Source organism: Sturnus vulgaris, chromosome 23, assembly GCF_052056855.1.
Source record: "Sturnus vulgaris isolate bStuVul1 chromosome 23, bStuVul1.hap1, whole genome shotgun sequence".
NCBI lineage: Eukaryota > Metazoa > Chordata > Aves > Passeriformes > Sturnidae > Sturnus > Sturnus vulgaris.
Genome location: NC_142265.1, coordinates 4,252,713 through 4,279,559, shown reverse-complemented (window position 1 = coordinate 4,279,559; position 26,847 = coordinate 4,252,713). Strand labels below are relative to the sequence as shown.

The window sequence follows — 26,847 nt, the reverse complement described above, 5'->3', positions numbered from 1 at the left end:
CGGTTTGCTGGGCTCTGTGTGCCCCAGTGCCCGCTGAGGGGCTGGGCTGGGCGGGATCCATGCCTCTCCCCGGTGAGCAGTACGGTCGGTGCCCGGTAGGGGCTGAGCTGTGCCAAGCCCCGGTGCTCGGCGAGGGCCCGCTCTGGGGGAGGGCTCTGGTCGGTCTCGGTGCGGGTCTTTAACGAGCCCCGGTGGGAGATCCGGGAGGCTGTGTCCCAGCGCCCAGTCAGGGGTCCCGGTCTGCTGCGCTGTGTGAGCCCCGCTGACGGTGAGGGTGCCGGTCTGGCGGTTCTGACCCACCCCAGTGCCCACTGATGTTTCGGGGTGCTTGAGCCCTCGATCCCCGCTCAAGCAGCCCGGTCTGGGCTCTGACGAGCCCTCGAGCCTGGTGAGGTTCGAGCTGTGCAGCCCTGCCCGCCCACCCCGGCTGTGACAGCTCCCGCTGCCCACCCCGCCATGCCGGCCCAGGGCTCCTCGGGGTCCCGCCGGCCGCTGCTGGCCCTGCTGGTCGCGCTGGGCTGGCTGCTGGCCCTGCAGCTGCTGCTGGACCTGCGGGCGCTGGGGCTGCTGTGCGGGGCGCTGGCCGTGCTGGGGGGCTGGCTGGGCCCCCCGGCCCTGAGCCCCCGCGGCCGCCGGCTGCGGCTGGAGCGCTTCGTCAGCTCCCTGCGGGCCCCGGCCGGCAGCGCTGCGGACGAGGGCCGGCTGGAGAAGGAGATCGCCAGCACCGTCCGTAAAGTGGTGCGGGATTTCGTGGCCTCCTGGTACCGCACGGTGAGCAGAGAGCCGACCTTCGAGGCCGAGGTGGAGAGGGCCATGCTGGGGCTGGCCGCGGAGCTGAGGCGGCGGATGAGGAGGGTGGACCGGCGAGCCCTGGCCCGCCGCCTGCTCCTGCTCTGCGGGCAGCACCTGCAGAGCTTCCTGCGGGCACGGGATGCCCTGAGGGCTGACCCCAAGGGCGGCCGGACACTGTGGAGGGAGTACAGCCGGCTGGCAGGGCCGCACCCCGCTCTCCTGAGCCCCGCAGCCGAGGTGGGCTGTGCCCGGGCCGCTGTGGACACGCTGCTGCGGGCGCTGGTGCCGTGGCCGCACCTGGAGACACGGACAGGACGTTTTGTTGTGGTGGAGCTGGTGGCCTGCAACGTGCTGCTGCCGGCCATCAGGAAGATGTCCGATCCCGACTGGATCAACCTGCTGCTCATTGGGGCGTTTTCCAAGAAGCCCCGGGGTGGGAAGCCCCACCCTGCACCCCCAGTGCCGGATTCCTTGCCTTTCCCAGCCCAGATGGACGCAGCTCCCACCAGGCTACCCCCGTCCCCGAGGGCTGCAGAGGGCCTCAGGAGAGAGGCAGGGGCTGCTGGAGAGGAAGGAGAGGAGGTGAGCAGGTCATGCCATGCAGAGGAACCCTTCTTGCGCCCCCAAGCCCTGGGATCTCTGTTCCCCTGTGAGGGTTTGGAGCTAGAATCCCCCGCACCTGATGTGGGCCAGGACGTGGAGCTGCTGGCTCCTTCCCCCGCTGGAGAGCTCCTTGATGAGCCCCCCCAGGACCCCTCTGTGCCAGAGGGAGTACCTGCCTCGGAGGATGGCACAGGAGACCTGGACCAGGGCCTTGGCCCCAGCTCGGATGCTGGCCTGCTTCCCACCTCTGCTTTGAGCTCCTGCCCTGACATCCAGATCGAGCCAGCGGTTGAGAAGGAGGAGGAAAGCCCAGCTGTCCCCAGGAGGTTCTCCTCACAAAGACCCTCCAGCCTGGGGAGAGATCTGGGGGCAGCAGAGGGCCCAGCACAGTTTCCCCCAGAGCCTGGGCAGAGCCTGCCCCTGCTCTCATCCTCCCCCACAGCTTCCATGAGCACGTTCAGCTTCGAGCCCCTGAGCAGCCCCGAGGGGCCGGTCGTCATCCAGAACCTGCGGATAACCGGGACCATCACTGCCCGGGAGCACAGCGGCACCGGCTTCCACCCCTACACCCTGTACACCGTCAAGGTGAGGGCTCCCCGGGCACTCACCCCCTTCCACAACCCTCCAAAAACCTGGGCCGGTGTTTGGAGCTGAGGGCTTGCGTGTCTGCTGGTAGTGGGGAAATACCGGGCACCGTGGCTGGGGGTGGCATAGAGATTCCTGTGGGGCTGGTTAAATCTTTTCCTGCTTTTGTTCCTTCATCTTCAGGGAAGGGTTGATGTGAGAGTTGCTGGGTGGGGCCTGGGGATTGAGGGGCCCGCAGGGATTGTCAGAATGATGCTTTTGCCTTCCTCCTCAGTATGAGACAGCCCTGGAGGGCGAGGCCGCGGGCAGCCTGCAGCAGGTGGCGTATCACACCGTGAACCGCCGCTACCGCGAGTTCCTCAACCTGCAGACCCGGCTGGAGGAGAAGCCCGAGCTCCGCAAGTTCCTCAAAAGTCAGTGCCTGCAGTAGCTCTCCAAAAAAATCCTTCTCCCTCTTGTCTCCTGTTTCTCTGCTCTGAGGGTTTCTTGCCCGGCTTGTGCAGCTTTGGATGCTGGGCTGTGTCTCCTGCCCACATCCTCCATTTTTCTATGCAGAGCTGACTGGAGGAATTATTTATCTCTTCAATGTTTTAAAACATTCCTCTTCCCATTCCACAACAGTTGGCTTTGTAGTTTTGCACCATAACAGTGGATAGAAACACTCCTGTCTGTGTGTTACATTGGGCTGATGCCAGGCAGTGTGTGGGGATAGCCTTAATCATTAGAGCCTTCAGATTTTAATAAAGACTAAAATCTGTATTTAGATTTTAAGATTTTAAAATTTTAATTTTTAATCCTGAAAATGTTTAGATTTTAAGATATAAAAGTCTTTTAAATTAAGGGTAGTGTAATTTTGCAGTTTTCTCAAGCTTGCCAGTGGGTCTGTTTCCTTTGTAGACATCAAAGGCCCAAAGAAACTATTCCCTGATCTGCCATTTGGAAACATGGACAGCGATAAAGTGGAAGCCAGGAAAAGTCTGCTGGAGTCTTTCCTGAAGGTGAGATGTTTGTGTGCCCCTGTGAGCCAAAAGCAGAGCTCAGGACAGCTTTGTGCAGACAGAGGAGCACACCATATCTGTTCCACATTACATGATCATGTTGGGAGCTTGACTCTGAAATGATCTAAGTCTCCATCTGTCCTTGCAGCAATTGTGTGCAGTGCCTGAGATTGCAAACAGTGAGGAGGTGCAGGAATTCCTGGCCCTCAACACCGATGCCAGGATCGCCTTTGTCAAGAAGCCCTTCGTTGTGTCCAGGATAGACAAGGTGGGAAAAATGGGGAGCTGCTTACTGAGCCCTTTCAGCTGTCCCCAGAGATGCTTCCTAGGCTTCAGTGTCTCCTAGGAGCCAAAACCATTTCTTTTTAGCTGGGCTCAGCTTGCCTAGAAACCCATAAAGCTATAGAGGGTCAGGGCTCATGTTAAAGAATCTGTTCAATAGAAAATCCAATGCAAGTCTCAAAACTCCTAATATGTTAAAGTCACAAGGGTCAATGCAGTAATTAAAGGTAAGGCTTTAATTTCTGGCTTTGCAGATTGTTGTCAATGCCATCGTGGACACCTTGAAGACAGCATTCCCCAGGTCAGAGCCCCAGAGCCCCACGGAGGAGCTGAGTGAGTCAGAGGTGGATGGGAAATCCCAGACAGATGGGAAGAAAGCAACCAAGTAAGGGCTTTGTAGAACAAGGAATGAATGCATAAAATGAGCCCATGATGGGGAAGAACTGACTTGGTGCTTTGTGTGTTAGGTAGTAAATTCTGTCCTACTCAGCTGAATTGCTTTCTCCTTCCCTTGCTGAGCACAACTGTTTGAGCTCCAGTTTATCTAAAGGGTTTCCCAGAAATGCTCAAAGATGGAAGTGCCATTTGCCAGCAGAGACACTATTGCTCCTGAAGAATTGCATTTTAACCTTAAACAACCTTAAACATGTGCATTGCTTATATATGAAGGGAGTGATTACAAAATTCAGCTGTGAATTATCTACCTGAAAGTTCTCTTCTGCCTCTCCCATGTGTTCCACACTGTGGCCTTGCCCAGAAAACATTTAAATAGCTATTTATGAGTAATATTCAATGTATGTTCCTCACCAAATGTTGATGCTGCTGACAGTGCCCAGTCTCATTGTGATTGTCTCATCAGTGATTCTTCCCTCACCAAGGAAGGGAAGATTTCTGCACAAGTATGGCTTTTTCCTTCCAAAAAGTGATGCTTTGCTGGACAAATCTAGTTTGGACAGGAAGATAAACTCAAAAAGTACAAGTTTGGAACCATTTTGGCTGAAAAGGACATTCCTTAGTGATAAACAGGCTCTTTTACAATTTGTCCCAAAATCCCATTGTTCTTTCGTATCCTCGTTTTTGTGGGTGTTTATAATTGGATTTCACAATCCTGCTGAGTGTATTTCATCTTAGAGGCTTTACTAAACACTTGCCTGTGTGTGCTGCAGTGCTCACACCTTGCCTACATCTCCCTATCAGCTTCTGTGTAACACCTCCCTGTGGAATGCTGGAAAGCCTTGCCTCAGCTCAGGTGTACATCAGGAAACGTGCTTTAATGCTTTTGTTGTGTGCTTTCACTGACATCTCTTAGTTATGCTTTTTTTGAACCACTTCAGGCCTAATCAGATTTCTTAACTTGGATGTGGACAGCAGTAACAGGTTATGGGGCTGAGGCTGGAGGACTTGCAGCTTGCAGAGAAAACTGACTGTGCCATGGCTCTGCTTTTCAGGTCCAGGCTGAGGTTCTCATCCAGTAAAATCACTCCAGTGCTGAGTGTGAGTGAGGCTCACGACAGGATCGTGTACTCCATCAGGGAGGGCAGTGCTGTAAGTTCAGATCCTGTTGTAATCCTTCCCCAACCCCAATCACTGCCCTGTTTGGGAATGATCAGCATTCACCAGGGTTGTGGCTGCTGCAGCCTTGTTGCCACATGCCAGCTCTTTGCAGAAGGACAGGCAGCCCTGGTTGTGCTGTTGGCTACACCTGGCTGCAAACCAGGGGGTGGGAGGTTACCTGGGCACTGCAGACCCCAGGCTCTGTGGCACTAACACACTTTTGTAGGTGTCTGGCACCCTGTCGCTGGCTGCTATGGAATCCTTCATCCAGAAGCAGGAGAAGCTGCTGGAAGCAGCCCCCAGCAAAGCTCCTGAAGGAGAGGGAGGCAGACAAGCCAAGGAAATCTCTGTGCAGGAAGAAATGGATGGGCTGAGCACATCAGAGCAGGGAGCACATCCAGACACTGATTCTGGTGAGCTCAGCCTCCTTCTTAGTGCTTGAATTTCTCTCCCTTGGTACCACAGCAGCTCCAACATCTGCAGGTTCAGCTTGAAAAGTCTTCAGGACCTGCTCTCCTGCTTGTTGCATCTTGATTGAAGGGGAAGTAAATGAGGTTTTCCAGTGCTGTTTGATGATTGCTCTGGGCATTGTTGCTGGTGAGAGCAAAGTGGGTTTTGGCTCAGTTGTGTCACTGTAGATCTTCACCTTGGTGTGCTCAGCACAGTCACTGCACAAAAGTTTCTTAAGGACATGCTGCTTAAATTGGCAGTGTTCTAAAATCAAGCTCTTGCAAACTAAAACTTGGCCAAATTACAGTTTCCTGGTAGTTTCCAGTTAGCCTTGGTATGTCCATACACTATAAAAAGACCTTTTGAGATTAAGTTTAGATAGATTTGATGGGAATAGCACAAATGTAATCTCAGTTCAAGGAATGATGTTCCCTTTCTGATTCTGGAACCCTCCTCTGAAGCACATGGCTGCCTCAGAACAGTTACAAGATAATCTTGAACACATGCAAAAATATGTTCTCCCTTCTTTTTCTTGGAATAGTTGAACTGTATCAGCTGGAACTTCCCAAAAACTTCTCTCCAGTGGTTCGAGTTTGGCAAGCTCTGACTGAAAGCACGTGTTTGTGACAGGATAGGCCTGGTGTTCTGAAACCCAGCCTGTGCTACCAGCTTTGCCTGTAATCTTGGAACACGTGCCCGTGGTTTTGGGGAAGCAGGACTGGAGTTGGAGGCCAGGGTTCTGCACAGAGCAGGCCAAGTTAGCTGAACTCTGAGGGAAATGGAATGTCAGTGATCTCAAATGCTTGCAGGTCTGGGATGCTTCAGGCTGGCCTGGCAGGGTGAGGGGAACAAACGTCTGGATAAAAAGGCAAAGCCATGTCCCTATCTGCTCATGGAGTGACTTCTGGGAAGTGGTTGGCCAGCAGCTCTCTGAGGAAGAGGATTTGGGAATAAACAGCTTGCTGAGGATGCTCCCTGTGTGAGGTTATGGGGAAGCTGAACAGTCTGCTGCAGACTCTGCACTGGGAAGTCAAGTGTCAGAGGGCAAAGCAAATGGGGAGTAACTTAGGCATGGCCCAGAGCAAGAGGTGCCAAGTGCCCTGTCTTTTCCAAGTGAAATCCTGGAATTAATTCGTCCAGCTTTTAGGGAGAGGTGGGGTCCAGAATCCCTCTTCCCTTTATTTCCAGTAGTAAACTGTCAGTGTAAATTGTCTCTGTAGACAGAAGGGTTGGAAGATGATGCACGAGGGGAGCCAAATCAGGGAAAGCTGCTGCACAGGATCTCACCTGGACAACAGAGCTGGGGCAGCAGCCTCAGGTTGGGGTGGTGGCCTGGGAGTGGCTGTGTGGGGCAGCTTTGTGGTACTTCAGTGAGCTTGTTCAGCACAACTCCTCAGGCCCAAACAGCATGAAAGTAATTCCTTAGCAAGTAGAAACTTTTTGCTGAAGTCTCTGGCATCCTTTTGAGGATCAGAGGGAGGTTTGGTGTCATAGATCTATGACAGCAGAGATATTTTGTGTGGGTTTGTGTTTTAACTGGTAAATCTGGTTTATCCAGATGTGGTTCATCCCCCTTCCTGCTAGGACTGGGATCTGCCACACGATGGCAGCCCACAGCCACCAACAGAGCCTCGAGCCTGGAAAACTGCTGGAAGAAGGGAAAGGAATGGGGAAGACGAGGATAATAGTCCTCAGCAGTGCACCTCTTCCTGGCTACCGTCAGCACCTGCTTTGTCACCTGTTTTGGGCACGTGGCCATCCCTGTGCATGGACTGGGATTTGATAATCCTGCTGTTTAACTGAGAAGGAACTGAGCCTTTGGTGCAGCCCGTGGTGGGAGACTGGGGCTGCCTGCATGAGCTGAAGTCAGAGTGGGGAGGGCAGGGTCCCAGGCTGTCTGGGCTGTAGCAGGTTGTGTGTGCACAGAGGCTGGGGAGAAAAGAATGAGTTTGGGATGATGCTTTTCACCAATTTGCCCTGAGGTGGCTTCTTCACGTGCCCCTCCTCTTCCTCCTGGCAGACTCCGAGACAGCTTTGGCTGACCTGGCCCTGGACGTGCTTCGTCTGGTGCTGGTGGATCACTGGAGCTGGCTGTGCACAGAGAACATTCAGAAAGTCTTCAACCTGCTCTTTGGGACCCTTGTTCAAAGGTAAGGCCAGAGTGACCATTCTGGCTGCTCTGTGAGAGACATTCCCTTTGGAGTCGCAGCTGGAAGTGGAACTCGTGCCTGGATGCAGATAAATGCTGTGTGTGCATCAACCAACAAGGTTCTGTAAAGCAGGTGCTCCATGAATGTGGAGCAAACACCTTGGAGATCTGCACTAGGAGCTGTTTTCTCTGAGAGCAGTGGTGCAGCTCTAATGAGCAGCCTCCTGTCCCTTGGTATCAGGGAAAGGGAAGATCCAGCCCTGGGAGTGGAGTCTTGGCTCATGCAAGGGCAGCAGTGCCCAGCTCTGTGGCTCTCCAGGGAACATTGGCCTCCTGGTCTCCTGCTGCCCAGGGTTTCAGCTTGTTCCTTCTGCAAAAGTAGAATAAACAGGCCCAGAGAACAGAGATTTGTCAGTGACAGCTCAGAGTGTGGTCTCTGCTCTCAGTGCTGCACCCCTCTGCTCTGCCTGTGCCTGGGGCAGGGACCCACACATGGAGCAGGGACAGGCTTCCTTTCCAGCTGGGATGGACTTGCCAAGCTTTCCTGGGGCCAGTGCCTCTGGGTGGTAAGGCTCAAGGCCAAGACACACAAACAGAGAATTCCTGTTTTTTGGTGTAGGTTGGTGACTATCACTAGCTGGGGATGTGGTTTTTTAGAGCAGAAGGAAAGCCTTCCCTGAAGGGCTTGGGAGAGTCTTGGAGCAGTGCTTTTCCCACTGCTACGCCCTTTCTTCTCCCACAGACATCCAAAGCCAGCATCGGAATGTGCAGGGCAGCCCATTATAACCGAGCTGGTAACTTAAACTGCCCTCAGCAGAGATTGCCAAAGTGCTTTGAGGTCAGGGACTGCTGTCCCTCAGTCCTGGTCTGTTCCTTCAGTGGCAGGAGGTGGAGGCTGCTCCCACTTCTCCAGAATGGGAACAAGCTGGAACCCAATCCGTGTGTGTAAGCACGGAGGTATGAGAGCTTCAATGGGCACATCATCACCTCCTAATAAGCTGTGTCCTGGTCAGCCAGGGAGCCCGCAGCACCCACACGTGGCATTGGCATTTTCCACTAGAGAAGTTGGGATACACACAGCACATCCTGGCTCTGGAGGGTGGAGGAGCTCCCTGAGTTGTACTGGTGGATTAGAGTGAGGAGGAATGTGTTTGTAGCTGCTCCACTTGAACAGGTCAGAGTGAACCCACATGTGCTGCAGGCAGAGATTTGGCTGGGGGTGATGTGGGGAAGCCCTGGCACTTCTTGGTGTCCCCATCCGTTCAAAGTGCAACTACAGCCTCTTGAACAAACCCTGTGTCCGTGCTGAAATCCACATGTTGAGGCTGGCCCTGTTCTTGTTCTGGGACAATCAGGAACCCCAGGGGACAGGGGGAGAAGCTGCACAGTGGGGACTGACCTGTCACCAGGACGGTGGTGTTGTGCCTGGATTGCTGCAGGGAACATTTTCCTCCCATTTGTGCTGCCTGTAGTTACCCCCACAGTGGAGGAGAGCTGGGAATGGGGAGCCTTCCTGCTCTTTGCCATTCACCCTGTCCCTGAGACTCAGTCCTGGCCCAGGTGGTCACTGCTGTCCTCAGCAGAGCAGGAAGTCTGTAGCTCAGACCTCCCTGTCCAGGGACACAGTGTGGGCTTGGTGACATTTCTCTTCCATTTAAATATTTACAACTTGATCACTGCTCAGCCAATCCTGGCACTACCATTCTGGCTGGCCCCGTGTGTGGGGACCCTGTACAGGTGGGGAAAGTACCAGAAACTCTTCTGGGATCAGCTGCTATTCAAGGAATTGTTGCTGAGAACAGGCAGACAAACGTGGGACAACAGATGGATTTGTGTTGTGTCTTCAGCCATTGCTGGTCACAGAGTATGAGTGGGCATCATCCCGTGAAGAGATTAGATCCTTCTCTGTTCTGTCAGTGGCTGGGTTAGGTGGGAGGGGATGAAAAGGAGGTGTCCTGGCAGTGTTTTGGAGGGGCTGCTGCTGGATACTCCTCTGCCAGCTCGTATTTGGAGAGTTAAGTGCTGCTCCTGCTGCCTCCTTGCAACTACAAGATGATTCTGCTCTGGCATGAGACACTCGGTGCAGAGTGATAGAAATGACCACAAACCAACAAAACTCACACCAAGAATGAGATCCAGCTTCTCCCAAGAGCCAGTCCCCGTCTTCTTGGAGGACTTTCTCCCTTAGGATGGCAGTGCTGTCAGATGATCGCTGTGTCCACATTGTTACCCATTGTGGTGCCTCCCGAGCTGCTCCCTTCCCTGTTCTCTGCAAGGAGCATCCCACCACACTCCTCCTTGCCCGTTCTCCTCAGCCGGGGCAGCTGGAGGCAGGCCCCATCCGTCTGCCCGGCTGTCAGTGCGGTGGCAGTGGGAGAGGAAGGCTCCATGACCGAAAAAGGGATTGTTGAGTAAAGGGCGGCCGCGTGTGCGAGCCCGGAGCCGCACTGCGCTCATCCCATTATGTAACAGGGAGTGATCCTTTTTTGGAGCTGAAAGGAGAGGCGGATGGAGGGGAGGCGGAGGGGCTGGCAGTGGGAATGACCCTGGGGCCGAGGATTGCTTCCAGCAGCCTCTCTGCGTGCTGGGGCCGTGCCTGTAAACAAACCCGCTCCGCCCCTGCCCGGCTCCGCTTCCCTCCCGCGGGCTGCGAGGGATCATCTCCTCTTGCCCTGGGAGGCTGCAGCAGGAACCTGTTGGCAGAGGGGAAGAACTGGGGCTATTCTGGGCTCTGGTGGTTGATGGAAGAGCTAAGAGGCATTTGGAGAATCTGGGTGCTTTTTAGAGCCTTGTGAGTCAAAGAGGTGTTAAAAATACGCGACAAACATGGGAACCACGCCGTGCTGTGACCCCACACCCTGCCCTCAGTTGTCCCCACAGGTCTGGGGTCTGCCAGTGCCCTGCAGAGCTGGGGACAGTGCTGGGGCCAGGTGACAGCCACCACCTGTGCTTCCCCTTCCCGAGAGGAGCCCCAGCAGAGTGCCAGCATCCCAGGGATGCACCTGGGAGTATTCGAGGGGCAGATCCTGGCCTGTGAGCTTTTCCTGGCTCCTTCCCATGCAGCACAACAGAGAAAGCCATGGCCACAAAGCACTGAGTGGGGGGAAGGTGTCTCAGCACACCTGGAACCTGTGCAGGGCTGGGGCACAGAGTCTGTGCCAGGTTCAGAAGTGCCTGTCCCTGAAAGGAGCATGTGGAGCTGCTCGGGCAGCTTTGCTCCGTCGTGTTTCACTGAGCATGAGTTAAAATAAATGCAAATCATCCCTGCCTTACCCCGAGCTCAGCACTGCTTGGCTTGCTGTTTGCTTTTGAGTCATTCCCGTGCTCCTCCAGGCTTTGTCCATGTCCCCTCATCCCTTGGCCAAACTGGAAGATTGGAGGAGGTGATATTCCAGTGTGTGAGCTGTAAGTGGAGAGCCAAGGATGCTTTGAGACTGATTCCAGGTGACCATCATGCTTTTGAGAGCTGGTTCTTGCAAGTTCAGGCTGTCACCTCGGTGTTGGGCTCTCCTGGTGTGTTGCTGTCAGGCTGAGTGTCACAGGCACTTGTAAGTCAAGGAGGTCTGGAGCTTCAGAGAGCTGCTGGCTGGGTGCTTTTCTCTGATTTTCTCTTTGGTTTTCTTTGATCTCTGTGCCAACAGGACTGGCACAATGACCCTTGGCAGCCACCTTGATCCTCTTGACTGGAAAGTGCCACCAGCAGAGTGATGCCTGAGCCTCTTCATTGTCCCTGAGTAACCCTGGAGCAGCCAAGCAGCCCTGGGCTGGCAGTGCTGGGAGCACAGTGCCCGTGGGCAGGGAGTTCTGCCAGCCCTGGAGCCATGCAGGGGCCATGTCTGACTGCTGAGACAGTGCTCCCACTTCCCTTTGGCTTCCTGGCTGGCAGGTGCCACTCCAGCCTCAGGCAGAAATGCATTATCCATACATCCAAATCCACTCATTCTCCTGGCTGGTTACCTGGGGAGTGGATTTGGGCATGTTTGGTGAGCTGCTCACAGAGGGGCTGTGCTGACTGGCCCAGCTATGTGGCAGCAAAGTCCCTGTCCCTAAAAACAACCCTAAAAGCAGCACCAGAACTGGGCATTAGGGGAACCAACCTCATGGCATCTCATTTGAGGATTTGGCTGTTTGTGTTGTAGCCGTGAGGAGCAGCAGGAACTGCAGCCTGTGGTATGTCAGTAAAAGCGATTTCAGGACTCTGTGTCTTCGTGTGTACATGTAAAGTAAATAAAATCAGCTTGGAAATGGGCCTCAATTCAGTTGTCTCCAAGCACCTGGAAATTTTGGATCTGGCTTTGAATCTCTGTCCCAAACAAAATTTTTTTCCTTCTTCTAGAAGCAGCATTCTTCCAAAAACAGCCGCTAGAATGAAGCCAGCCCTCCGTGCTTTGATAATAATTGCAACATTATTTTAACTCTGATTCTGTTTCAACAGTTACACATGCCAACTTTCTTCCTAGATTTAAAAAAGCTCAACAACTTCCTATTTCAAATGGAACAAAGAAGAAAAGGATTGAGTGGAAGTAATGTCTCCCTGTTGGTTTTATTTTTACCTGGTTTTAGAAGGGTTAATAGTGGATTTATGCATTTTGATTCTGAAGTGGGCTAATGAAGCAATTGTTCCAAGCAGGGCCTTGGAACAGCCTGGCCTCTCCCTGGGGCACCACTGAGAGCTTAATTGGCTCAATAAATACTTGAAGGAGATGTTATCAAAAGCCAGGATGCTTTGAGAAAAATCAAGGAGGTTGGGGACAATTATTTTAATCACGTACCTTTCCCCCCTTCCCTGAGCCCCAAGGCATCACAGGAAGATCTAGGTTGGGAAAAGCAGAATCCAGAGCAATTTGGTTAATTCACTGCAGGGTGAAGACCTTGGAGTCCTGTGAGTTTCCCTGATTTCTCCTTGCAGCAGGTGTTAGAGGGAGCAACACATAAAATGGCACAGAAATCCCAGCACCAAGGCCTGGTTTCCTCTCTGCAGGGATAAATTATTACCTACAGAAGAGAATTATTTCTTTTTCTTCCTCTCTTCCCCACAGTAAGATGTCCTGCACACCCACATCTCCCAGGGTTTGTGCCTGGGTCAAGCAGGTAGGAAAATCCCTCTGCCTAGGATATCCCCAGCCAGGTGCAGGATGGGTTGTTTGCAACTCTAAATGTTCACAGGGCAGTAGGGGAGGGACATTTCAAAAAGGAGAATTTACTTTGTGCAGAAGTTTAAAAGGCCTCAGGATGCTTCAAGTTCTTTGATTTACAGAGAGGTTTTTTTTTCCTTTTCTTTCTTTCCTCAGCACAGGGTTTACCCATGGCCTGGACAAGTGTGAGGTTGCTTTGAAGGTGCTGAGCTGAGTGTGCTGCACGTGTTTCTGCTGTGTGGAGAAGGTGGATTTAGGCTCAGGTAGCAGGTGCTGAAAGCTGAGCCTCAGGGAAAAAACTCTCCATTTGTATTTTCCAATTCTTGCTGTGCCCACTGCAGCTGTTGCTTCATTTTTACAAGGTTTCCTCAGAAAGGTTTTGCAGTCAAAGCACTGAAATCTTGCTCCTCCTGAGCTCTTGAGTTAAGGATAATATTGTGCATTATCTGAGGAGGAATTTGGGGAACAAGGACTGGTAAGGCAGGGATGGTCTAAGGGTGATTTAAGCACCAGACTTTCTTAATTTCAGTCTTGCTTGAAAGCCTCACGTTTTCCAGATGTTGCTTTTTTTTTTCCAATCCTTTTCACTATGTTGGTCCCACAGGCCTTTCTTGAGCTTCTGGATATGCACATTGTATTCCCTGGGGAAAGGGGGGCCAGGGGGTGGGCAGCAGTCAGTGTTGAGCTGGACATGCTAGCTCATGGATATTTGTAGAGCTGTTTGTATTTATACAGCTAAAGCAGAGAGGCTTTCTCTTCTTTGTCATCTTCTAGCCTGGCCTTCAGTTTGTGCTTATCTAAATCCTTAAAACCCTTGGGTTTGAGGAAATCACAATTGCTATTGCTTCAGATTTCAATTACAATCAGCATATTTAACTTGATTGTTCCTTAGCTCTAGTGATCTGAGTTCTCATCCTCACCTTAATGGACAAAAAGAGCAGAGCTTTACCCACTTCTGGCAGGTGGTTGTAAATCTGGAGAGTATTACATCTCTTTGTTCATTCTTTGTACATCTTTAATGTCCAGACAAAGCAAATCCAACCTGTCCAGGTTTTACTTGCTGAGCTGAGCTCTCTGGATAGTCCAGTGAAGTGAGTGGGTCCAGCCAGGTAAAAGCAAGCCCATTTACCTGTTCCTGACTCTCAGCCTGCCTTTCCTCCCTCCTAGCAGCCCTTTTTGTTTCCAGGAGCCCAAGGAAGGCCAAGGTTTGCACCCCCAGCCCTTGTTTTTCATTCCCAGGGCCTTCTTGCCATGATGGACCCCTTCAGCTGACCTTGGAGTTCCAGCTTAAACCCTGGCCTTCATTTGGCTCTTTTTTAGCAGCCATTTCATTCCTCCACCAGCAGCTATTTCAAACAGAGGTACCTTACAGCATGGGCAAGTTATGCCCCTCCAGATTATCTTCCAGGCCTCAGTAGCCTTTGCAGTCTGGCTCTTTGCATTGGGCACTATCAAAGCATTCTGAGCCCAGGAGATCACTTTATCTATTTCTGGTCTCAGCTGAAGTGTAAGGAGATGGTTCTGTGATGGGTTTATTTCTTCTTTCTTATTAAGGCTACTTCTTCATGAAATAGCAGAATGAAAATAGTAACTCATCAGCCATCCAAAAATAAAAGGAAAAAAAGAGAGGTCTATTTATGTTTCTTGGTGGATTTATTTCTACCTGGGAGCAATGTGTGTGTGCTTTCAATGTGGCACATGAATCTCAAATGCTTAGGCCTTTATTAGCACAAAAAATCATCTGTGACCTGCTGGTGAAGGTCAGCTTTGAACCAGCAGATATTTGGAGTTCTTGAGGTATTAATCCTGCTCCTGGTGCAACAAGTCTGCATGATGGAAAGGTCAATTTGCCATTTTCTGGGGTTTACTCAGGTAGGAATTTTCAGTAAACTTGGTGTGACTCTGAGTTGCAGCTACAGCTGTGGGAGTTGAGAGGACATTCTTGGAATGTCCTGTGCAGGGCCAGCAGTTGGACTTGACTTTCCTTGTGGGTCCCTTCCAATTCAGGACATTCTGTGATTCTGTGAATTACTTTGCTCCTCACTGTTTAAATGCTCTCTGTGTTAGAATGGAACGTGAGTCCTCAAAATGGGTGTTGATGGTTGACTGTGGTTGAGAGGAGGGAGGAAAACTTCATGACAGGTCACTGTGTTCTGAGATTTTCTTTTGAAGCCTCAGCTCTTCTCCCAGAGTCACATGGAGCAGTCTTGACAGTTCTGCTGTTCCCAGTGCCTTTGGGATGGCTCCACACATGGACAGACTGGCAAAAGGGAGCCCAGAGCAGAGGTGATTTACTCTGTGTTCCATTTGCACCTTTCTTTGGTTTCTCCTTCTTTCTTGGCCCATTCCCTGTTCAGTTCCTTGACTTTTCCTTGTAAACTCTGTGGGTTTGGATGCTCCTTCCCCAGCTGTGTGAGCACCATGTAATGGGGCAAGTTGGCCTCTTCTCAGGAGCTGTGCAAGACCCATGGAGCCATTCCCAGATCCTGCCCTGTGCTTCCCAGAGCTGCCAGCCTAAGGAAGAAAATCCATCAATGGTGTTTCACAACTGTAGGCACTTGCCTGCTCACAGTGTGATCACATTTAGAGGTGTTACTTGGGGGCCTTGTTGCCTAATTCTGGTGTTTTTAGGGACATACATGAGCTGGAAACAGGAGTTTGTTTGTGTGGGGCCTTCCAGCATTTGTCAGTTCTCAGCTTGCTCTTGAGCTGTCTGGAAACGTGTGCTGTCCTCTGTAGGTTCAACTTTCTTTCTGTCCACTATTTACTTGATTTTTTTGCTATTTTAGGAATGTCTCTTTGCTTTCTGCAACCTTTTAAAGGCTGGAAAGTGGCTGTTGCTGTAATGAGTTTGAAGTCAATGTTCAGGCTGATCCCCCTTGATGCAGGGTTGACTTTGCAGCTCTGTCCCCAAGTCTCTGAACTTCTGTTACTTGTCAGATGTTTTCTCAGCTAGGAGTTGTGTAAGAAACCATGTTAATGAAAAACCATGTTAATGAAAAATCGTGTTAATGAAAACTCTTGCCCCTAGAGAAGTCACAGTTTAACACTTTAATTTGCTTGGGAATAGCTGGAGGGTTTACCATGATCCAGAGTGTTAAAATCTGCTGATGGCTGGAGATTAAAACCCCTTTAATTTTATTTCCAACATGACTTTTCCCAGACAGGACTGGGATGTGACATTTTCTCCTCTAAGACAGGTTTACACCTCTGGCATTATCGTGTAGCAGCATCCAGACTCTGTGTCCGTGGTGATGCTGAGCATGAAGGATGTGCTTCCCCATTTCCAGTGCTGGTGACATCACCTGTGTCCCTTGCTCTGAGACATTCCAGGCCTTGCCATGTGGTCACTGTGCTGCAGAGAGAGAGAGAAAGGACAGCAACACACACGGAGCTCTGTGGGGAAAAAAGGCCAATTTATTGTACAGACAGTTTGTATTTAAAGTGTGTTAGTGCAGGACAGGAGCTCATTGGACAATTGGGAAAAACATCCTTGGGACAGCACCTCAGGATGTGTCCCACGGGAAAGACACCAGGGGTTAATGTTGATGATGAATTCCACTCTGTTTGTCACCGTGTTCTCACCCTGGGAGACTCCTCCCTAACTGAAGCTGCAGTCAGCTTGTCAGCCTGGGAATGGAGCTGAGAGTCAGGAGAAATCCAGGCCTGAAAAGAATTTCCAAGCTGTAATTCCCTAGCTCTGTGAATGTGTGTGTCCACATTGCCACTGCACCAAAACTCTTTTTCAGATTTTTTAACGTCCTTTACTTTCCAGCTGGCATTTCCTAGGTGTGCATCCCTCAAGAGTTGCTGTTTATTTCATTTCCTGCTGCCGAAGGTGTCCCTGTCTCACATGATGCCAGCCTGCTTCCTTTGCCCTTTACCTTTGGCTGTTGCTGTTCCCCACTCCCAGCTGTGTGGGGAAGGACACCCTTGGCCTGAATGCCTCGCCCAGGAAGAATGCAGACAGTCTGGCAGAGCGCAGGTTAAATAAAGTTTGCCTTGGCAGGGCTCTTGGATGTACTCGGAGCTGCCGGGGCGTAGTGGTGACAGAATTGCAAGCATGAACAGCAGCTGCCAAGAGGAATGGGTCTCCTGGCCCTGCTGGCTGACTCCTGTCCTCTGGGACTCTTGAAGAACTGGCGAAATCACAAGCCTGTTCCCTACCCCAGCGCCGTGCCGACACTCCCAGCTTTGCTCCAGAGCCTCCTGCCATCAGTGCTGCACCCTGAGTCCTGCTAAAACAGGGAACCATCCTGTGGGGTTCAGCCACGGCCTCTCCTAATTCTGAGGGGAATGGTTTTAGGCACTGCAAGTTCTGACTGATGGCTGTGACATGGGAAGTGATTTCACATCTGGGCGAGAGGGTCCATCCTTATGGTTGATTTAGAAAGTGCCTGGCCAGCCCTCGGGTGGTGGGGACACATCCCAGTGCAGCTGCAAACACCTCTGAGCCCTTTTGTGGGGCAGGGGTTTTGGGGTTGGCAGGTGGTTACTGTAGAAAGGGCACAGTGGGAGGGACTATCAGCAGTTCTGTTGGATTTTGAATGGGAACAAAAAACTTCTTGGCTGTGTGGGTGAGGAGACCCTGGCACAGGGTATCTGGAAAAGCTGTAGCTGCCCCATCCTTGGAAGTGTTCAAGGCCAGGTTGGATGGGGCTTGGAGAAACTTGGTGGAAGGTGTTCCTGCCCAGGGTGGAATGAGCCGAGCTTTAAGATCCTAAAATCAAACCATTTGGGGATTGTATTATTTCATTGCTTGCCATCAGTGGATGGAGCAGAACTGGACAGCAGGGTGAGAGGGGGATGAAGCATCAGGATATTCATGGCTTGTCATCCTTGGAGTGTGTTTTGGTGTCCAGGAAAGACATCCTTGACTGTCTTGGTAGCAGAGGGACTGATGAGAGGAGCAGAGGCTGCTAGAACAGGGCCCATGTCCTTCCAGTCCTTCTGGGGGTTGTTTGTTAAACACCAGTTCCTCCAGCTCTGTCCCAGATTGTGCTTAGAGATAACTTAGGAGCTTCAGTTGTATCCCTGAGCAGGGCTTCCTTTAGTGACCAGTGATTCACTTGGGTTCCTGTGATTTACAGGGTGATGGGGCTTCTTATGACCTTTCCTCTTCCCATTTGTCTGTAACACAGGGAACATATCCCACTTTTGGTGCATGGAAAACTCAGCTCATTAATACTTGTGAAAATCTTGGGTGTACAGACATGAAAACTGCATGTTAACAAACCCAAGGAAGCTGATTTACTCCTCCAGGGCTCTTGATGGGTGGAACTATCCCAGCTTGGTCCCAAGCCAGACTTTTCCTGACCTTTCTCCCTCTCCCTGTTCCTGCAGGTGGCTGGAAGTGCAGATGGTCACTCTGACCTGCACCCAGCGCTGGGTCCAGTACCTCCAGTTGCTGCAGGAATCCATCTGGCCTGGAGGAGTTTTACCAGCAGTGCCTAAACCCCCCAGGACTGAGGAGCAGAAGAAGGCAACAGCAGAGCAGGCCCTGCAGAGCCTGATGGGGATCCTGCCCAGTAAGTGTGTCCCAGAGACTTGTCAGCTGTCCTTGGGATAGGAAAGTGGCTGGGGAACACTCCAGTGCACTGCAATCTTTGGAAATGTAGTTAAATGCAGAGATGGAGGCTGCTCGTGCCAAGGCACTGGGAAACCTTCGTGACCCTTGAGGTTTGCTGGTTTCCTGCAAGCAAAACCCGGAGTTTTCCAGTTCTGGATAGTTTGTGTAAGGGTTTGGGAAGCAGCCCAGCTCAGAGGGAAGGGATGTGTGTCTGGGCGATTCCTGCATGCAGCCAGGCCATGATTCAGTGCTCACAGTGCTGCTGAGCTGCCTCACCAAGGCAGGGCTCAGGACAGCTCTGCTCCCACCCACTGCCAAAGGGTCCCATGGTGAGGAAAGTCACCATGCAAAGCCTGTGGCTTTTCCACTGGACTGAAATGCCAAGCCCAGCTGCACTGGATTTCCCTCTCTTGAAGTTTGACACTGGGACCTTTGGCATTAAAGCAGCTGCTGCCTAATCCATGTGAGTGCAGTCTGAACTTTTAACTCCTTGATGTAGTGTAAAGGGCCCTCACTGTCCCTTGGGAATGAACAAGCATGGTTCATTCTGCTGCTATGTGCCCTCCTATCCAGGAATGCTTTCCTGGCACTCCCTCCTGTCCCAGCCTCAGAGCACACCATCAAAAGCTTTGATTCAGCACCCACCAGGAGAGGACTGACCTGTGGAAATAATGCAGTTCCTAAAGCTTTGTCTCCAACACTTACAGATATGATCCAGGAAATCCTTGGGACCAGTAAGTGTCGGATGAGCTGGAACCTGGTGCTGGAGTCTCTGAGCCAGCCTGTGATAAACAGGTATGTGATGGTGTTCCTAGCACTGCTGGGGTGTGAGAGCTGTGCCCAGGGTTTTGTCAGTGCTCCCAGGCACCAAGCACATCCAGCTTCTTGTCCCAGACCTGCAATATCAGGGGGCATCTGCATGTCCATGACCTCAGTCTGGCTGCAGATTATTGAGCCAGCCATGTTAATTATGTTGTTTGGTCTGCTTAGTTAGTGGATGTCAGGGAAGTAAGACAAATCCTGGTTTAGTTTGGTTCTGGAGGAGCTGCAGGACTGTGTAGGGGATGTGTCTATTCCCAGTGCTGTGAGTCTGGAAGACAAGGGTTTGGTGATGGACAGCAGAGAAATGAGGGTCAGACTGGACATCAGGAAGTATTTCTTCACTGAAAGGGTTGTTAAATATTGAAAAGGGCTGCCCAGGGTGGTGTTGGAGTCCCCATCTTCTGAGGTGTACAGGGAAGAACAGGACGTGGCACTCAGTGCTCTGGGCTGGTTGACAAGGTGGGGATTGGGCACAGCTTGGACTCGATGAGCTCAGAGGTCTTTTCTGTCTTCAATGATCCTGTGATCCCATTAAATACATGTTTTGCTCCAGAAGATGCATTTGTGTTTTCTGTGCTGCTCAGCAACTTCAACACCCACTGGTTTTGGGGGAGCTGAAAAAAAGCTGAACCACCTCTGAAAACTTTTCTCCTGGGGAGCTGATATTGTTCCTCTCTCCCCTGGAGCACTGAACACTCCTCCCTTGTGCTGAGCCTTGCCTCCCATGCCCTGACCAGTCTAAGCTTTGTCTTTTCTCCATTCCAGGCACCTGGTGTTCTGCCTTCTGGACATTCTGCTGGAGTTCCTGGTTCTGAAGGACTCCAGCAAGGAGCCTGAGGCTGCAGCTGCCACACCATGTGCCTGCAGTGGCCCGGACAAAGGTGTCCCAGCACTTTAAGCAGGGCTGGTGCCCCAGCAGGGGAGGAGAGAAGCAGCCACAGGCACGGAGTGATTGGATTTTCAGCCTTTACTGAACGTACCTGGGAGCTTCTTGTAAGGAATTTCTCCAGCCAGTGCTAAATGAAGCTGCTTCCAGGCTTCTCTGTTTCAGTTGGATGGTGAATCAAACCCAGTGTGAGACGCTGAAGATGCTGTGCAGCATCTGTTCCATTGCTGACCTGATGGAGAGCCTGGAATGAGCCAGCCTGACCAGTTGGAGAAGGAACCACAAGCCCCATGGTCTCACTCCACCCTTCTGAGCATCTCTAACATCTCCAGGCAGAGAATGCAGATTTGCTTTTGTGGCTTCAGAGTCCACCTGGCACTGAGAGAGTTGGTGTGATGGGACCTTGCTGATGAATGTTTCTGCAGGACAGGTGAAGGGAGGTGCAGTGCTGTCCCTGCTGTATGAGCAGCCTGCCCTGGGCCTGCTCTGCACCATCTGTGTCACCAGAAGGAACATGGGGAAAGGATGGAGTGTCCTGAAGTTCAGCATCCAACTTCCTAAATACCTGGGAGGTGACAGCAGGGGTCCAAGGTGCTGCCCTGCCTTAAGGACAAAGATCAGTTGCTTCTCCCTGCCACTGCTCTAGTTCTCCATCCAACAGCGGGGTGCAGGCAGCTGTGATCCTGGGAAAGAGATTCCTCAGGCTAGGGAGGAGTGGTAGCTTGACTGGACTTCAGGATTCGCTTATATTGTGCTTTCTGAGTCACCTTTTAGTCCCTGGGACAGTCACCTGGAAGGCACAGGACAAAAGGAGCTGAGCCATGTGGGACACAGCCAGGAAATCAGTTCCCACACAAACGTGGTTGTCACAGGAAGCTCTGGAAGAGGAATGAGTACCTTGAGCCCAGGGAATCCTGGATGTGTGTCATGGACAGCCAGTGGGTTAGACCCCAGCAAAGGGCTGTGAGCACTGCCTGAGCTCTGCTCTTCATGGCTGTGCCACTGGGCTTTGCTTTGCCCTGCCTGCTGCTGCAACAGCTCCGTGCAGGGCTCTGGAAAGCAGCTCAGCTCACGGAACATGGATTTGGAGCTGCTTCTCCAGGTTGCCCAAGACTTGAGTGGTTTTGTGAGCATTCAGTGTTGCTCAGCAGTCAGGTTCCTGGGAGTTCAGAAGGACTCAGAACATGCAGTCTGGTGAGCTGCTTGGGTGTATTTTGTGGGAGAATTACAGACTGAGCAGTGCTGGACTCGGCTGCTGGAGGAGCATAAAGGAGACTGCACACAGGGCACCTTGCAGGGTCACATGCAGGGTCTGTGCTGCAGTTCCAGATGGTTTCATCTCACAGAACCAGGGAACACCAGGCTGGAAGAGACTGCCAGCAGTTTCTTGGAGCTGGATGCTCCATGGCATGTTTGGAGAGAAGGCACTGTAACTCCAACATGCCTGTTCTGCTCTTCCTAAAGGAGCTGCTTAATAATGGATACACAACAGTGTGAGCTGCTCTGTGCTTCTGTTGGGTGAAAATACAGGGAGGGACCATTTTGCTGCATGCAAACAGATTTTTAGGGAGCTCTAAGGACATCCCAGAATCAAGCAGAATCCAATGTCATGGAGCAAAGCAATTTTGCATCACTATTGGAGCCACTTCTGAGCAGGGAGGCTTCAGAGATGGTAGATTGATAGATCACCATAGATCACCTGCTTGGGGAAGAAGGGAGGTGTGTGTTAAGTAGTTTAAGAGTAGATGAGGTAGAGAATGCTTTGGGATAATCCCAAATGGCCAAGCAGCAGTTTGGGAAGCAGGGCTCAGATATATCCTTAAATATCTGCTTGGAGCAGCTGCTTCACCTTGTCTGTCACTGCCAGGCTCCTGTTTCCCCCCTTTTTCCTCCTGCTTCCATTTCCCACCCCACTGTCAGGAGGGGGACAAGGCCCCATCAGCCAGAGATGATGCAGCAGAGCCCTGTTGTGCCTGCTGGCTTCCCAAATGTTCCTGGAGTTCTTGTTTGCTGTTGCTTCCTAATTCATTGTGTGGCTTTGGAGCTGCAGGACTGTCATTGAGCAGGGATAATATTAAGAGGCTTTGCTGAAAAGGATCATGGAGTGCAAATGATGCATTGTCAGCTCCAGGTTAGGGTAAAAGTCTAAACCAGTTCCTGCACACACTGGGTGTGGCACTGGAAGGATGAGCTGACATTTTTCCTTTGCCAGGAAGCCCAAATTCTTCCTGCTTATAACCCCATCTTGGAAATTATGCAAATGACTGAATATTCAGTCCTCCAGATTTGTGAAATAATTTGTGATTACTGCCAGTTTGGGAGCTGGTGCTTTGCTGGGCTGGTGCAGCAATGATTTGGGGTTGTCCCAGCAGCAAAGTCCCCTTCTGTGTTAAGATACAAAGAGCTGGGACAGGGTGGAAAGGAGATTTACTTCTGTGCACTCTCCGGGGCAGTGTGGCAGTTGGGAACAGACCTAAGGAGTTAGAATTGCAGAATGATTGTTTTACTCTGCTGAAGCCCCTTGCTTGTCTCAGATATGAGGGGTTGGAGCCCTTTCTCATGCTCTCACTGGCTGGGCTTCAAATTCCCATTCTCTCCTCGGGAGATGGTGCCTGACAGCTGAGGTGAAGTGCCCAGGAGCAAACAGCCCCTCTCTGCATCGTGGTGTTAAGGAGTAAAACAAATCCAATAAAAAGCTCAGCTTTTTTTCTACTCTGAGTTCTTTGCCTCCTGTGATTTTGGGATTAAATTGAGCACAATGGTGGCAGATACAAACTTCTGCATTCAGGTGGGCTGAAAGTTTGTTTCCACTGGACTAAGATTAAAAAAACTGCTTTGGTAAAACAAACAAAGTTGACAAAAAAACTTAAGCTCGCTCAGTGTGTCATATTTCCAGCAAGCTCCTTTTTTTTTCTTCAGGAATTTGTAGAAGGAATTTGCAGAAGGTTCCAGCCACCTCTCTGAAGGGTGTGTGGTGAGAGCAGCCAGATTTGACCTCAATAAAGGGTTGCAGCCTTGTGTCACGTTGGGTCAAGAGCAGAACCTGCCTCAGGTGGGTGCTCAGCTCTCCCTCTCCAGGTCCTTCTGGCTGGGTGTGATCCTCCTCCAGCCCACCACTTGCTGATTTTGTGAAGTGTTTCCCTTCCCACTGCCTTAGTTTCCCACAGCTGGGTGGAAGCTTCCTGGAAGCAGGGATTGCTCCTGTGTATGCTGAGTGCAGTGGTGTAGAGCTCCAAGGCACCACTCTAAGCTAAATCATTGTTTAACTGTGTTTTTAGGGGAAAAAAGTCCCACCATGCACTGACCCCCTGTCCTATTTCCTGTACTCCACCCTTTGTATCAGCTAATTGTGGTGCTGCTTTTGGAGTCTGTGGGATTGTGCTGTCTGGAAAACTCATTTAATTATTAAATGGGGAGCAAACCTTCACTCCCATGTACTTGTGTGCAATAATACTTTATTTCAAACTTACTTCTGTCAGAGTTTAAAATTTGCCTTTGGTCTCTTTGGGGATGGGAAGAATAAGTGAGGAAGGGGCTGGGTGTGAGTGGGAAGGGGGGAAAGTGTCTCCCAGGTGTCACCAAATGCATGGGCAGGCAGCAGGGCAGGTGGCAGTGAGTGTGGGACAGGTTTTCCCTCCTGGCACACAGTGGGACTGCTCAGACATGGGAAAGACCAAAGTCCTTAAAGCTTGGCCAGGAATCAGAGTAATTTCCCACCCCATCAGCATTGCTGCTTTCTCCCTGACACAAACTCCTTGATTTAGGCTCTCCAGGGAGTCTAAAACCAAGGAAGCAATGTGGATCATTTGCCTTTCTTCTGGCAAACAGGCAAAGACTCCCCCTAGAAGCAGGGATTGTGCAGAGCCATCTCCACATCCCTTGGGCAGAGCTGCTTAGGAAGCTTTCCATGCTATGAGAGCTGGAGTAGGAAAGCTGGTAAGCTGTAAGGAAATAGGGAACGTCTGAAAATGAGGAATTCCACGTGAAATTTATAATATTATGTCAAAGGAAAAAAAAAAATAAGAGGAAAGAAGAAAAACCTGATACAATGAGTGCTTGGGTCATGTATTTTTGTGGATTAGCTGTGCCACGGAAGGAGCCCATGCTCCCTGTGAAATCCATTCCCTGCAAGCCAGCGAACATTTGTACAGCACATGATGTGGGATCATGGCTGAAGCCAAGTTTCCTGGGATCATATCCACCCTGGGGTAGATTGGGCCATTTCCAGTGTCAACAGCCAGAGGATTAAGCATTTATCTCTGCAGAACAGGATAATTAATACCAGATCGAACTCGGGGCTGTGCTTGGAGCCGTGGGCACAGGGAGGATGTTCTGGGTGCTGTGAGATCCTGGAATGGCACTGGGATGCCATCAAGGCTTCCCAAAGGAAGCTGAGGGTGAGCTCTGCCATCGTGGCCATGTGAGGTGGGTGTTAATTTTTCACCCTTATCAGGAAGACTCTTCTGTCCAGCCAAAAGTTGGAAGAATGAAATCACGGTGCTGTGATTTGCCATCTTTGGGGTTTAAATGGAAAATACAGGGTTTGGCACTTCTGGCTTTGTTGAAATAAATTAATACCATTATCCTGGCCACAGTCCAGGTCAGGTAATTATATTCTTCCTACCTTAATGCCCCTGCAGCCCCTGTCTCCACTGGATATGCTATACTCTTTAATTCCTGTCTGGAACTTGCTTATTACGTTACAAAGTTGTTTTTTTTCCCCTCTCAGTAGAATTTGTGCACAGAGCAGCAGCCAGGCCCCAGCACTGTGCTGAGCTGCTAAAACAGGGAAAAGCTGCCTTGGACATTGATTTGATTGTGCCTGGTGCTCTCCTGGCACATCTCTTCTGCCTTGGAAGGCTGTGGAGCTGGGAAAGTGGGTAAGGTGGGAGGTGAGAGAACTTGTTACAGCCCTGTTAAATTCAGTGCCTGCTGGAAACCTGATTTTCTCCTCTGCCAGTTCCCGAGTTCGTGGGAAAAACTCGGGACTTGTGGATGGTGTCTTACCTTCCTCTCCTGTCATTTCTTCAAAGATTTTGGGGGATTTTGATGGGTGAAAAGTCCTCCTGCCTTCAAGAATATTTGCCACGTCCAAACCTTGCTGATCAGGCAGAGCAGAGCCTTGGTTTGAGGTGCAGCCCTGAGAGCCTCCATTTCCTGCAACACCTGAGCTGGTTTGGAGTGCCTGGTTTCCCTTCTGGAGCACAGCTCCTTGTGTGTGTTGGTGGCTCCTTGGCCTTTACATCTCCTGCAACTGATGCATTGAGTTGTTTTTTCTTTTTTTTTCCTTTTGAAAAGTATTTCAAGTCTCCTTTCCTTACCCTTTCAATCCCACTCTTCCTCTCCCAGCCTTGAGTGAGTGAAAAGGTTGCTCAAGCAGTACTTGAGGACAGCATCCTGCAATTCCACGTACTTCCTTCCTGTTCCCAGGCCCCTCCACTCTACCCCGGCCCTCGAGGACAAGGAGGGTTTGAGGGACAGCAGGGGTGAGGATCAAAGCCCCTAAACCACTGTTCAAAACACAGAGTGCCCACTGCTCCTCTGGAGTGTCACATCTGGCAGAGCCTCATTAACCTTCTGCTCCCCCCTCCTACTCCTTTGCCCCTGAAAATCAACAAAGCCAAACATAACAAGTTGCCTTGCCTGAAGTGTGTGTGCTTAGTGTGAAAAAGCAAAGCCAGGCCATTGGCCAAAGCCCCTTTTCTGTGCAGGCCACTTCACATTTATTACACTCCAAGCCGGAGCTCTTTAAGCCCTGATGCTCTTTGGAGTTGAGCTCTTTAACTTTCTCCCTTCCTCCCCTTGCAGGCTTCATTCTCCCCTTGTTCTGCTCCTTCCGCTCCCTCCCTTCCCTTTTGTCCTGTGAGAACGAGTCCTTTAATCCCCTTGTACTGCAGATTAAAGCTGTTACAGCCTCCCCAAGCTGACATTTTCTCAGAGAGGCTCACAGCCAGACCTTTATGAGAGCTCTCTGTCTGTCTGCTGCTGCCTTTCTTCTCGCCACACTAACCTCCATCCCTGACCTTTCCCTGAGCAGGGAAAGGCTGTGGAGGGCAATCCCATGTAGGCACTGCCTGGGCTCAGCAGGGCTCGGGGTGCAGGAAATTAAGAGCCATGGAAATTAAGAAGTAAATAAAGAGAGGAAGAAAAGACGATGGGAATTAAGAGAGAGAACTAAAGCAACATTTGATGGGTTTGGAAACCAAATGCTGGGCTGGGGTCTGAGTTTGTGAGGCAGCCAGGCCATAACCTGGGACTCATTTCCAGAACTCACCTTCCAGTACCCAAGGGAGCTTCCAAGAAGGTTGGAGAAAGATTTTTCACAAGGATATGTAGGGATAGGAGAAGGGGGAATGGCCTTCAGCTGAAGGATACAATTAGCTTAAATACTGGGAAGAAATTCTACCCTGTCAGGGTGGGTAGGCCCTGGCACAGGGTGCCCAGAGAAGCTGTGACTGCCCTGGAAGTGTCCAAGGCCAGGGTGGACAGGGCTTGGAGCAGCCTGGGACAGTGGAAGGTGTCTCTGCCCACACAGAGGGGTGGAACAAGAAGAGCTTTAATCTCCTTTCCAATCCAAACCATTCTGAGATTCTTATTAGTAGGAGATTGGGGTTACCCGAAACCCAGGCTTCAGTCTGCATTTATTCCAAGAATAATGGATTCAAACACCCACAAGTACAGAAGTAGATGCTGTTTGTGAGCTTACAGGGAATGAAGTGACTTCTGCTCCTGGGGACTCTGTCCATGACAGCAGATCTCTTATTGTTTGTCATCAAATAAATACTGTACTCACCTCTGAGACTGCAGAGTGGATTGATGTGCTGCTCCTTGTCTCGTGCACATCATAAAACCACAAAGGCTCAAGGTAACTTGCCTAAAAGTGTGTGTTCTAATGGCAGCAACATCTTCCCTTGAGCTTTCTGTCTCGCCATCAGCCCTGCCACTGCTAAGTGTCCTACAAGTGTCCCAGAGTTGTTGGCAAAGCACCAAGCAAGGTGAAAATCTGGTCCTGAGATGCATTT

The 26,847-nt window shown here is 51.1% G+C and overlaps 1 protein-coding gene across 1 annotated transcript; it reads left to right on the top strand.

Moving 5' to 3' along the window:
• Positions 1–441: 441 nt before the first annotated feature.
• SNX19 (sorting nexin 19) lies at positions 442–23,294 on the top strand. Its single transcript, XM_014883568.2, has 11 exons — positions 442–1,980; positions 2,255–2,393; positions 2,878–2,978; positions 3,127–3,246; positions 3,515–3,645; positions 4,709–4,805; positions 5,041–5,227; positions 7,285–7,414; positions 17,892–18,076; positions 18,825–18,912; positions 19,705–23,294. Exons 1-11 carry the CDS (start codon positions 457–459, stop codon positions 19,835–19,837), a joined length of 2,835 nt encoding a protein of 944 aa, XP_014739054.2. The 5' UTR covers positions 442–456; the 3' UTR covers positions 19,838–23,294.
• The last annotated feature ends 3,553 nt before the right edge of the window (positions 23,295–26,847 follow it).